Genomic DNA, 12,055 nt, shown 5'->3' with positions numbered 1-12,055 from the left:
TGCATTTATTCTCCTGTGTGTGTTCAGACTCAGTGTCTAGATTTGCCTTTAATTAAATAGATGTGCTCCAAAGTAGATTCTGCTTAGGCTCAAAAGAAAAGAATATTAATCTGATACTTACTGACTTTATAGCTCTTCTAAGACTGAAAAATACATATAAACTCTGTAGTGAAGTTTAATTGCTGAGGTTAGATACCCTCGAGCCTTGCTGGTTCTTCCACTGACACAATCAGAAAGGGGACCCACTGTCCATGTGACACTTAAAGCTAAACATCTTTGTCACTTGGAAAATAAGAAATCATTCTTTTTATTATTTCAATTCACCTTGAGGCCTCACTCTGGTAGAGCATGAGGCCTTTGGCTCTCCTGGGACACTCATTTTTCCCCTTTCTGACCTTCCTGAGCACGAGTTGCTGGCTGGGAAGGTTGTGGCATTCTCTCTGCTGGAGGATTTTACAGTCGTGTTGCGTGAAGGTCTCTCAGATTGTAGCCAAGCCTGACTTGAAGCAGCAGAAAGGGACTAAGTGACCTGTCAAAGGTTCTTCCAACCCCATTTTGTCATCCCAGAAGTATGGAGGAGGACAAAACCTGAGGAAGAAATATGTACTGCAGAAAGCAGCTGACAGGTCTTGGGGGAGTGCTGGCTTTGTGTTGTGGTGACTGGAAGCACACCAGAGGCCTGACAGGGGACTTTTCAGTGCTGAGCAGTGGGTGCAGGTCTGGCTGGGACAGCGGTACCTGCCCATGAGAAGAGGAGGAGGGAGGTGGATTGTTAGAGCAGTGAGCCCCATCAGGAGTAGGAGTGTCCTGGGATAAGGGTCTGGCAAGGAGGGGCAGGATGACTAAGGAAATCTGGTGACAGGATAGAGGCAAAAAGCAAATAGTAACAATTCTCTGTCTGTCAGAGAAGAGGGAAAGGAAAGCCAAAGAGAGGGCAGGAGAAACATTTGTCATATGAAGTAAGACTAAGTCATCCGTTTCAGCAACTGTTTAGCTAGGCCATGTGAGACCCTGTGTGTTGAAGCAAGTGAGGAGCAGCCAGGCGGGAGGGGAAGCAACTTCTGGTCTCAGTGGGATTTGTGTTTGGAAAATATGTTATTATAAATATCTGTTAAATATCTAGGAGGAACGGCCAAACTGCTGAAGGTGAGAGAGCAAAGGGGTTTCCAGACCAGTTATAGACAAAGGCAGTGAGAAACTTGAGTCGGGTGAGCCAAGGGCTCTGGACAATCCAGCAGACTTTAGGGTCAAGAAATTGGACAAAAAAAAACAACCCGAGTGAGGAAGAGTATAGCAGGAAGGCTGAGAACAGATCAGTCACATCCCTACTGAAAGACTGGAAGTTACGGACAGGATGAGGAACGGGGTGGAATGATAAGGCTGATGTTGAAATAAACCATGTGATGTGTCAATTTTAAAATGGGGTTTTCTAACACAATCATCGTTGCAGTTAATGCAAACATGTGAAGTTAGATGTACGAAGTGCTTCTGATTCTCACCATGACTTGGACACTTCTGTAGCCCTCATTTATACATTATCAGAGCTCCTTTGCCATCTTTAAGATAATTACACTTGGAGCAATATGGGTAGTAAGATATTACTATTCTTTAGGTAGTGAACTGAGATAGAAAGTAGAGGAGTATCTTGCCTGCAGGCCCACTACAAATGGAAGTGAGGATTTAAGCCAGATTTCTTGAGTTCTCCACTAGTAGCTTAAACTCTGGCTCATCCTTTCTCTGAACTCCTGCCTTGAGTGGGAGCCACTTCTCCATCATACTTTCCACAGAGAAACACGGGTTTGGGCACGTTGTAGTGGTTTGTTTAGCAATGCTAAAGAAAATAACGGTGAATTACTTCTGAGATTTTTAGTATTATGATGGAATTAAGCCATAACCATATATCCACTGGTCGATGCAGAATTAAGTTGCAGAAGATGCTAATGATAGCAGAATTGGCTTTTTTTTTTTTTTTAAATTTGCTGCTGCCTTTTCTTTCAGATAAACCGTGAAAGCTGGTGCTCCCTGGAGCCATGTCCTGACTCTTCGCTGCTGGAGCACAAGCGGACAGGAGAGTCTCCAGGTAAGCTGTGGGTTCTTGGCCAGCATGCATGCAGAAGAGCAGCCATCTTGTTCTCACTGCTTTCCTTTTCTTCTTTCATTTTTTTTTTTCTTTTTTTTTCTGTCATTCTAACCTCAATGGGAAAAAATACGCAAACTAAAGAAAATGTGTAATGAATGTGTCATGAGTCATTGTCTGTACGTAGTGTCAGCAAGTGACTTGCAGTGAGACAAGTGGTGTGTCACCTTCTTCAGTAGCTGTGCACTAGAAATGTTTCAGGATTTCAGTTTTCTGAAAGCTTTCGGACATGTGATGGAGGCAACAGATCTGTTTTCTAGCCAAAATGACAATATAATAAAAGGAAGAAAAAATATATCAGAATTTTAAATTCTCCTAATCCATATGCAGATGAAGATTAGTAGCTTCATGGTTGTTTTTTTTTTTTACTTTTTATTTTCCTGAAAAGTTCCAATCATTTCCAGACTTCAGGAAACAGAAAGGCAGTTCAGAGCCATCGTTCCCACACGCTGCCCACCAGCCCTGCATGCTGGTGGGTGCTCTCTGTCTCTTCCACAGGGACAGAAAACGTTGTCTGGCAAGTTTCAAAGAGGGGTTCGTGTCCAAGATAAGAAAAAAACCATTTCCTTTCACCGAATTATGCATGTTCAAAACAAATGCAGTAATTTATCAGAGCTCTGAATGGAGATTTTGCTTGGACTTTTCACTGAGTACTTGTTTTACTGTCATTACGGGGAGATATCTCACCTGAATCTCCAATTTATCTGAGATGCTTGAGAGAAAAATGGGGATTGAATCACTGTTGAAGTAAAACTGAAACCCCATCTTTTCAGAGTATGGGCTAAGAAGTGACTTTTTGGGTGGCTGACCTGAAGGGCTTATTCTAGGTAGAAGTTCTAGCTCCCATCAAAGTGAAATAAGCCCTTTCTTCTTAATAATAATGCTGTCAATTATAGATTATGATAGTAATGATCAGTGAATAGCTATTTTGCAAGTGGTTTACAGGACAGCCTGCAGTATTGCCACACTCCTTTACTAATTATTTCCCTGCATCCCTTGAGTCTAGGTATGGTGCTTCTATGCTTTGGACATTTTTGTGCTCCGTTTCACTGCAAAATTACACATGCTCCTTTGACTTGTTGAGTTTATGATCACGCAGACATGTGGATCAATATTAGTTATATACTAATAGCATAGTAGTGACATCCCACCATAATGTCATGATCTGACACATTTCTAATGTGGCTAATGTAGAAGCACAGAACTTGAAAGGGAATTACCACTTTTTTACCTGCTGAATAGTCCTGAAGTGATTAGTTGCAAGGAGGCAGTCCTCAAATCTTGGAGGAAAACGTTAGGAACTGTAGCTTCTCATTTTCTGCACATGCTTTGGAGATGTGTAGCAGCTGCATAGCTATCAGCATGGCATTAGAGGGCTCAACCCCATCTTGGAGGATATGAGGCATTGGAAAATGTACATAATTGTTTGGAAATTTTCATCCTAGGGCTTTTTACTGTGTAACTTTTTTCTTCTGTATCATGTGGGGAAGTGTGTTGACATCATTTTCTTACTACATGCACCTCCACAAACAGATAAGTGCAGTAATGCAATAAATCAGCTGCATTGTGATGGCAGCTGGTCCACAGGCCCCAGTGCTGTGACAGTGCTGTCAACAGAGCTTAGCAGGTCATGGGTGGGAGCAGCTGAGGGACAGAGGTCAGCATTGTGCAATGTGTGCGTGGTTCAAAACAGCAGAGCAAACCCAACAAGCAGAGAAAAGGGGGGGGAAAGATCACAGATCCTCTTGAGATAAGAGTCAGGACTTGGAGATGAACACCTCAGCAGAGATGAGATGAGATGTGGGGCTCACCCACGTCTCTCTGTTCCTCCTTGCCTCCTTGCCCTCTTCCTCCCTGCGCTGTCACTTGCTGACTCCTGCTGGGCCTCCCGCTGTCGCTGTGATTTATCGGCTGGGTGAGGTATCCGTTCATTGGTGCATCTGGACCATCCCTGCTCATTTTCCACTGGAACGTGGCTCGAGCCCCTTTGTTTTTCAGTCTGGGCTTGGACAAGCTCTGCCAGCTGCCAGCTGGCCGGCTGGCTGGCCGCATCCTGGCCCGCTCCCTTACAGCCACTCTGTCTCTCTGTTGCTTTTCCCTTCCTTTTTTTTTTTCCTTCTCTCCCCTTTCCCTTATCCCCCTTGATTATGGAAAAGCAGTTCAGATTTTCCAGGTTTACTGAACGGGGAAAAGGCTGAGAGAACACTTGTTCCTTCTCCAGCAAGTGCTTTTCCATTTCTCCTCAGCATGGAAACTCCTCGGGAGGGAGGTGATGGGGTTTCCAGCCAGCTTCGCCATCCCCATGGCCCCGAGGTAGCACCTCTGCCTCCATCCCTCCCACAGGGAAGGAAAAAAAGGTGCCTTTGAGCTACCCAACCCAAACCTGTATTCCCTGTGTTGGCGTATAAGCCTTCCACAGCCAAGGATGGAGTTTATCAGTTGTAACTTAAAAGCAAACAAATATTTTATTGCCCTGGCTCCTCTGAAGGAAGCTAAATGCGTTTTGGAGGCATCTTGTTTAGGTACAGTGGCTTGAAAAATAACATATTCTTTTTTTATATACTAATAATCAGCAAGTATTCTTAGCTGGGATAAAAGAATGTTCAGTTAATGCCAAAATTGTCATTAATACCTCTGCTTGCAGACTGAAAAGAAGTGAAATGATATATAGGCATTATGGATGCAGGCACATAGCCCTTAAGGTCTGTGGAAGGAATGGGCTTTCTCAATGGCTGTGGTGCATTTCTGTGCTGCTCATCACCCCGTTATGAACAGCTGGAAGTATTTTAAATGGAAGGAAGAGATGCAATATGCTTAGATTTAAATGTCAGCAGTTACGAAAGCTTGTGAAATTGAAATAAGTGCCCAATTTTTGAATCTTTAAAAAGTAAAGCTTGTTGTAGAAGTCAGAGAAATATAGAAGCAATCAACTAATGGACTGATGAGCGTTTCAAAAGCACCTTGGCATTTAAATGTTAGAGGAAATTAATTGTTTTTAATCGAGAAAGTTAATATTGTTGACTTATGTATTTACTGAATGTAAATTTAATTTGTCAGTCGCTGCAATCAATAGGAAAAAAAAATCCTGTTATGCTCAGTGTGAAGTACCTGACACGTAGCATATCTATCAGTTTATTTGTAAGCACACATTCTGTTTAATGCAGAGTTGTTTGTGCATTGTACTTCAATGGTGCATTCCTAGCCTTCAGAAAAAAAAAAAAAAAAACTCTTGAATAAATTCTTTAAAAATTTGTTGTCCTGTTTTTAAGAGGTGGACTCAGTTTATAAAGCCATGCTTGCTTTTGATTTAAACTCTTGGACTGAGTGAGTGTATACAAGCTGGAGGTTTGAATGCTACAGAGAACATCAGACTGTAACTCTTTCTGCTTTGCTCCCACAGAGTGTGAAAACTTCTTGGAGGATGGGCTGAGCAGTGTCTGTGCCTCATCACAGGGTGTCCTTAAAAGAGAGTCTGGGAGTGAGTCTGACTTCTTCTCCTTGCCTGGTGATGGGATGGAAGATCTTGTCTTTGGGAAGGTAGGAAAGTCTGATGGAGATACGGGCAAAAAACTTTCAAGGCCTGATTCTATAAATCCATAATGCAACCTTACTGTCTCTGTTTTACTGGTGAGTTAAGAGACCTGGAAGCAGCTGTCCTGAAATGGCATTGATGGGAAGGAGCTGGTCCCCTCTCCAGGTGCAGAAATACGGGGGATGCATGCAACCTCCTGATGTTGAACTGATGAGAGCGATGTGGCTGAACAAAAGTGAATCAGACATTAGAATAAATAGTTGAAAAAGCAGATTTTCTTGCAAGGTCATTCATGACTGGCATGGATGGTATGGAAGCCATCTTTAACTAATGTAACAAAGAACTATTCTCCAGCAAACATAACCTCTGCACTGACACTTTCAGAATCATATACTGTAATTCTCAGAAGAACTAGTGCTTTTCTTTAAATTCAGTGTGACTCCCTTAATAGGAAGGAAACACTCCATCCAAATACTTAAGGCCAATTCCAGGGAATAGCTTTGTTTCCAGGGTAACATACCTCTAATGCCTTTTTGCGTGCAAGCTGAAGGAAAATGTTTTCAAGTTTGCTTAAAATCAACAACAGGAGTCATTACTAACCTTAGTCATCTCTGTGCCCTTTGTGTTGCTCATGGATGAGAAGAGGAGGGAGGAGTGGGTGAAACCTGAGATACAGAACTGATCTCCTGAGCAGAGAACGCATCTCTTCAGCACTGCCCCTCTGCCATCTGCATCAGAAAAGCCCAAATATATTCAGGGGACAGTTAGCTTTTGCCTTTTAAAAACTATCCTGTTTACACTTGATGCTTCTGTGCTCCTTGCAGTAAGTAGATGTTGGAAAAGCACACAGGAGGCGGTGCAGAATGGACACAAACCTCCTTTGATCAGCCACCATGTTGATCACAGTCTGCTTTGGTTGTGCATGGCTTTAACCAGCTCAAACCCACCTCCTCAAGCAGATGCAGTTCTTGCTCCTAAAAAACTAGAATTTTAGACTAGATTTCACACTTGCTTACAAAGAAATATATTTAAAGAAAGAAAATTCTGTTTGGTTAAATCAAATCAGATGATGGTGAATATTTTCCAGCGGGACGGGAAACACCACAGTCTGGGCTAAGTGATCTCATGTGCTATAAATGAACAGTAAAGTCATTCTTAATGCATGTGGCAGGGCACAGAGCTCACCAGCCTCACCCTTTCCCATCTTACTCTCAGAGCTGGGGGGACCCTGGATTCTGAGAACATAAAGCTGTTTGGCAGGGCAGAAGACTGTCTTCAATTTGCTTGTGTAGAACGAATTACAACAGCAGACTTTGTCATTTGAGCCTCATTTAATGGTTGTATGGGGATGCGTGGGAGAATAGTACTGTGAGAACACAGTACATTTTATAACGTACAGACTTTAGCTTTTTCCCTCTTTTATGTGGAAAGTTTGCTTCTCCAGATATATGAAGCAAAAATTAAAAAGGATAGGTAGGGCAAACGTAATGGGTGTGCCATGGGGAAAAGAAAGAGGTGGTGGGAAAGTGGATCTTCAATTGTCAGTGAAGAAAGTGTAGAGTGAGGAAATTTTCTTTGTAGAAAAGGAAAGCTCTTCTTAATTTGGCAGCCCATGCATTGTTCTCATCATTTGGTGGATTGTGGGCTTTGTCTAGAAATGGGTAAAGTTCAAAAGTTTTATAAGTTTAGTTTAGGAAGTCATTCAAAGCTAATCACAGCCCCAGTCACTTGGGTTTTTTTGTTTCTGCTTTGCTGACTAACTCAGTTCCCTGTCTCCTTTATCCAAATTTGTCATAAGTACCTTTTCTAAAGTTGCAGTTATTCACATAAGGACTCATTTGGTGTTGTGGGCTTGTCCTCAGGTCTGCCTTTTTCCTAGGCTGCCGAGCACAGCTGGTGGAAATGCAGGTTTTAGGTATTTTTAATAACTGTTAATGTTGTTCTTGGATTAAGGCTTTCTTCTACCAAGTACTATCAGATGTATTTGTTGGTTGTAGCCAATTAATTATAACTGTATTAAGTACTCCAATTTTCTTATTTAATTGGGAAGAGAGTGAATAAGTTTTATGAGCATCTCAAGCCTTTCTGTATTATTACTATTATTATTATTATGGGTCCTGTTCTTATTTTTCCTTTGTATGGAGTTGAACTTTTATCTATTAGAGTTTTGTCTTTGGTTGCTTGTTTTGTTTTGTTTTCTTACTGTACAAGCCACTCCTCTCTTGTCTGCTAAATACATTAAAGAAATGTTGAAGGAATGAGCTACTGTCTGTCCAGGATCTTTGGGATGCTTCCATAAGGATAAATTGAAATCCATGGTTTTTAAGCCCTGGTTCAATTGCACGACCATGAAAAATTAGGGTCTTTGGAATCATGAAATCTGCAGGTGCTTTGGAGTGTCCCTGATGTGAGCTGTGTGCTCTCATTGCCGCCTCCTTGCTGTCTCCTTTTTCCTCTCGGAGTGACGCATGCTGAGCTGCATAGCATCAACTCCTGGATTGAGAATCTTCAGCATTAGAGCCTGACTTGGTTTTTTTTTGGTGTTTTGTTGTTGTTGTTATTGTTGTTGTTTTTTAATTCAGACTGGAGGGGCAGTTGCAGAAATCCAGAAATCATGTCCAAGATGAGGTCTCATTTATTTATTTATTTGTTTGACATAAGTGCTTCATTCCCACGTCCTCGTCATCCTCCTCTTCCTTCTCTGTCTCTACCCAGCTGTCTGGGCAGGCTTCACAGTGCTCTCCTTCTTGGATGATTAATGCTGCATGAGGTCATTTCTCACAATCGTCTGGCAACATCCTGGGGCGTAGCCCATAGGCTTTGCTCATCTTAACTTCAACCTGCCACTGAAACTCAGTATTCCTAGGAACTCTGGAAGTGGGAAGTGGTTCGTGTGCAGGGGACTTGGGAAGCCAAGGACCTGCAGCTCATTGTCAAAGAAAGGAGTTGAATCTGAACTTTTAGTTTCTGCCTCTGTTTTGAGTTGATCAAGGAAGTACACCAAATCTCTTCTGCATTTATTATTTATTATTGTTTCTCTCTCTAAAGCAGAAAGCAAACCCTCAGAAATTAAAGTTTGAAGGAAAAGGTTTGCAGCAGGGGAAAGCTGGTGTGCTCCAAATCATAAATGCGATGATAATGAATTTCAATGGTGCCACTAGCAAGGTTAACTTTGGGCTTTCTGGAGCCACTGGTAAATCTGAATTAAAAAATATTCTACTCAATTGTGTATCAAGCCAACCAAACAATTCGACTCCCTTCACATAACGATATGTCAAATCTCAGGACACCAAGGTCTTATTTGTTTTCTTTTTGTTGTTTTTCTTTCAATACTGTAACACCATTAATGCCTTTGTCAAATGTGAGGAACTAAGGAAGTTTGTCACTCAGTGTTTTGCTTGCTGTCATCAAGAAAATTATAAGAAAGAACATTACAGTTTAACTTCTCAAGGCTTCCAATAGATGAAGGGTTTTAGTTGAAGAAGTTCTCTTGCAGCCCCATGCCATCCTACTGATTTCTCTTATCCCTACTCAAGAAGAACATATGTTCTTTCTCAGAAAGCTCTCTTTTTAGGTTTTACCTCTTTTTTTTTTCCTCATTTCTCACTTAATACTGTTTCTGACAGCAAAGAATGGGCCCAATAGCACACTTGCAAGGCCATCAGTTTTATTGTCATAATTACTGGTTGAATGTATCGAGGTGCAATGCAGCAAACCTAACTAGAGGAAAGTTAATATTTCTTTAATGCTTTGTTATTCCTTCAGGAAAAGAATTGGAGAACCATTTCCATTCTGCAAACAGAGTGTTTTCTGACTCAAATAGGATTAAACAGCAATGCTTATTTACTGACACTTGGCCAGCCAGCTAATCTTTGGCAGAGCTGGCTCCAATACAGATGTTCCTTAGATGTGTCTGCCACACTTGGCATTTTCCAGACAGAGTCCTGGTCCTTCGTATTCACTATTCTCATTTGTTTCAAAAAACACAACAAAAGATGTTGTTTAAGTGAAGACAGAACAGTTTTTATAGCAAATGCATAGGGCACAAGTTCAAGGAAAGTGTCATTTGTGCTCTGTACTCTGTTGGATGCTCAAGGTAAAACTCAAACTGGGCCAAACACATTGTGCAGTTTCAATCATCTCTCTGAGCTGTGATAGAAATCCTAAATCTTCCTTGCTAGGGAAGCGGTTTCTGTTCTGCATTTTAAACTGGAGCAGCATTATTTCTCATCTGAGAAATAAAAATTCCTCTTTTTACTCTGGGGCAAAGATATCCTTTAATGTTTTATTGTTCTGGGCTATTTTCACCAGAATTGCATCCAAATTTAATGTTTCCAAACTGTCCCATCCTTCCACTACACAGCTGGCGTGTTGTCATCTCTCCTGCTGTGCTGCCCTCGTGTCTAACAGTATTTTCCTGTGTCTCAGGAAGGCAAAGCAGACTGTTTCCTCTACTGAAGGCGTGTTATCCACATAATGGCTGCTTAATTTGTCTGGATTTAAGCTCAGCTCTCATCCTGAATCACACAAATATCAGATAATCTTGAACAATGACAAACACTGCAAGCCATGCCTTTCAGTTCTCTCTTGCTTTAACCTATACTTCCTATTTAAATATGTGTCAAATCCAACCATTTAAGTTTATGGTAAAATTTACTCTAATTTACATAAATTCATGGCTAATGTTTGACATTCTTTGCTAATGTAATAATGTATACCTCTGTGTGTATTTTTGTGGTCATTTAATGTTCGATGCTGAAAGTGATGATTGTGCTGTGCATGCTGTCTCTGCTTCCCTTTTTTTTTTAAAGGATTTTTTTTTGTGTGGGGGAGGGGGTAGTAGTGTGAGAGCATTTATTGATGCCACCTTAGGAACATTACTGTCTACATGTTAAACTGAAATAAGAATAAAAAATAGGCAAAAAATGAAATAGGTCTTTCCATTGTGAAATGTTGGGTTAGGATGCTTTATGAACACTGCAGTGTGTTTTTATTTAGTGTAACAGGAAGCTTTTACCTTACACTGTATGCCCGTGAGAAAGCAGTGCCTGGAGCATCTAACTGTGCTGGGCTTGATGGGAGATGAGGATGATGCTCATCTTGTCCCACGTGGGTTGTGGTGCCCGTTGCCCTTTGCAGAACAGGATGTGTTCTGTCAAACAGACTGCAGCTCCTCAAGTACTCAGCTTCTGCTGACAGCCCAGCCTGCTATTTGAGGACAATTAGCTGCTGTGGCTTTGGTGAATAGTCCATTATATATGATCTGACAGCTCTGCCCATTATTATTTTAAATGATACCGTGCAGGGCTCTGCAGGAGAATAAATTGAAACTTCCCACGTCAGTCTCTTGGGGCAAACACCATTTCAGACTGAAGGTGATGTCAGATACATGCTTGTGTTTTTACCCTAGCCATGGGGAACACAGATGATCACAGACTCTTTCTAGGCTGTCTTGTCAGCAAGAGGCATTTTGCCAAAGAGAACCAGTTTGGGTTCCACTTACTGCTTTTGGAGCAAAGTAAACCAGAAATTGCAGTATGAATAAGAGGCCTGTAATACAGTGTGGCTGATCCCATAGAAACAGTATTTTTCAATTACAGTTGGGTTTCAAGAAATACTGCAAACCCTGGCATTAACTTTTTGCTTAATGGAAAGTAGCAGGGGATGAGGATTTAAGCTTTTAATTTTGTGTCTGTTTCCTATGACTGAATAATTGTTCCTTTTGCACCGCATGATGCAGCAGAACAGTGTGTTGTTGCCTTCAGGTTCTCATGGCTAAGAGTGCAGGTTGGCCCCTTATCACCTGGGAGAGACTGGCATTGGTCATGGGGAGCCGTGATGAACTGGTTTCCCCTTAATCTCTCTCCATCATTAACACTTGGGACCTCTTTGGCAGCTGTGCACCAAAGCAGAGCTCTGACAGCAGGTTCAGCCAGAAATGGCAAGAGCGAGAGCTGCTGTGTGATAACAGAGATAAAGGCTCATCTTTATTTTTTCTTCCCTGCAGCATCCTGAAGAGGAACACTCTGCAGGAGATGTCACGAGCTCCAGCTCTTCTGCTGATGACACCATGTCCTTGGAGAGGAACTCATCCCTGGGCAGCGACACATCCCTGCCCTTCCCACCTGCGGTGAGCTTCGCACAGCCCAAGGACAGGCGCAGCCTGGATGGGAGCTGCACAAGCATGGTGGCTGTGGAGGGAGGAGAGGGTGAACTCGCTGGCTTGGGAGAGAAGGAAGAGGAGCTGGACAGTATCACAGATGTACCGGCTCCTTCCTCTGTCTCAAGAAGCTCCATGCGGCCACTGTCGCCTTTCCGTCGCCACAGCTGGGGGCCGGGGAAGAATGCCACCAATGAAGCAGAAATCAATCAGAGGAGGTGAGTAG

General features: G+C 42.2%; 1 protein-coding gene across 3 annotated transcripts in view; it reads left to right on the top strand.

The window, feature by feature from the left end:
- Positions 1-12,055, top strand: part of AKAP13 (A-kinase anchoring protein 13) — an 81,534-nt gene that overhangs the window by 31,609 nt on the left and 37,870 nt on the right. For all 3 annotated transcript variants that reach the window (XM_065734005.1, XM_065734006.1, XM_065734007.1), the window contains 3 exons: positions 1,999-2,080; positions 5,538-5,674; positions 11,677-12,047. In XM_065734005.1, coding sequence (XP_065590077.1) covers positions 1,999-2,080; positions 5,538-5,674; positions 11,677-12,047 — 590 coding nt within the window. The remainder of the gene's footprint in view (positions 1-1,998; positions 2,081-5,537; positions 5,675-11,676; positions 12,048-12,055) is intronic.

This window comes from Cyrtonyx montezumae, unplaced genomic scaffold (genome assembly GCF_038088225.1).
Source record: "Cyrtonyx montezumae isolate F1298 unplaced genomic scaffold, pur_monq_1.0 scaffold_17, whole genome shotgun sequence".
In the NCBI taxonomy this organism is placed as follows: Eukaryota; Metazoa; Chordata; class Aves; order Galliformes; family Odontophoridae; genus Cyrtonyx; species Cyrtonyx montezumae.
This window is presented reverse-complemented; position numbering and strand designations above follow the sequence as displayed.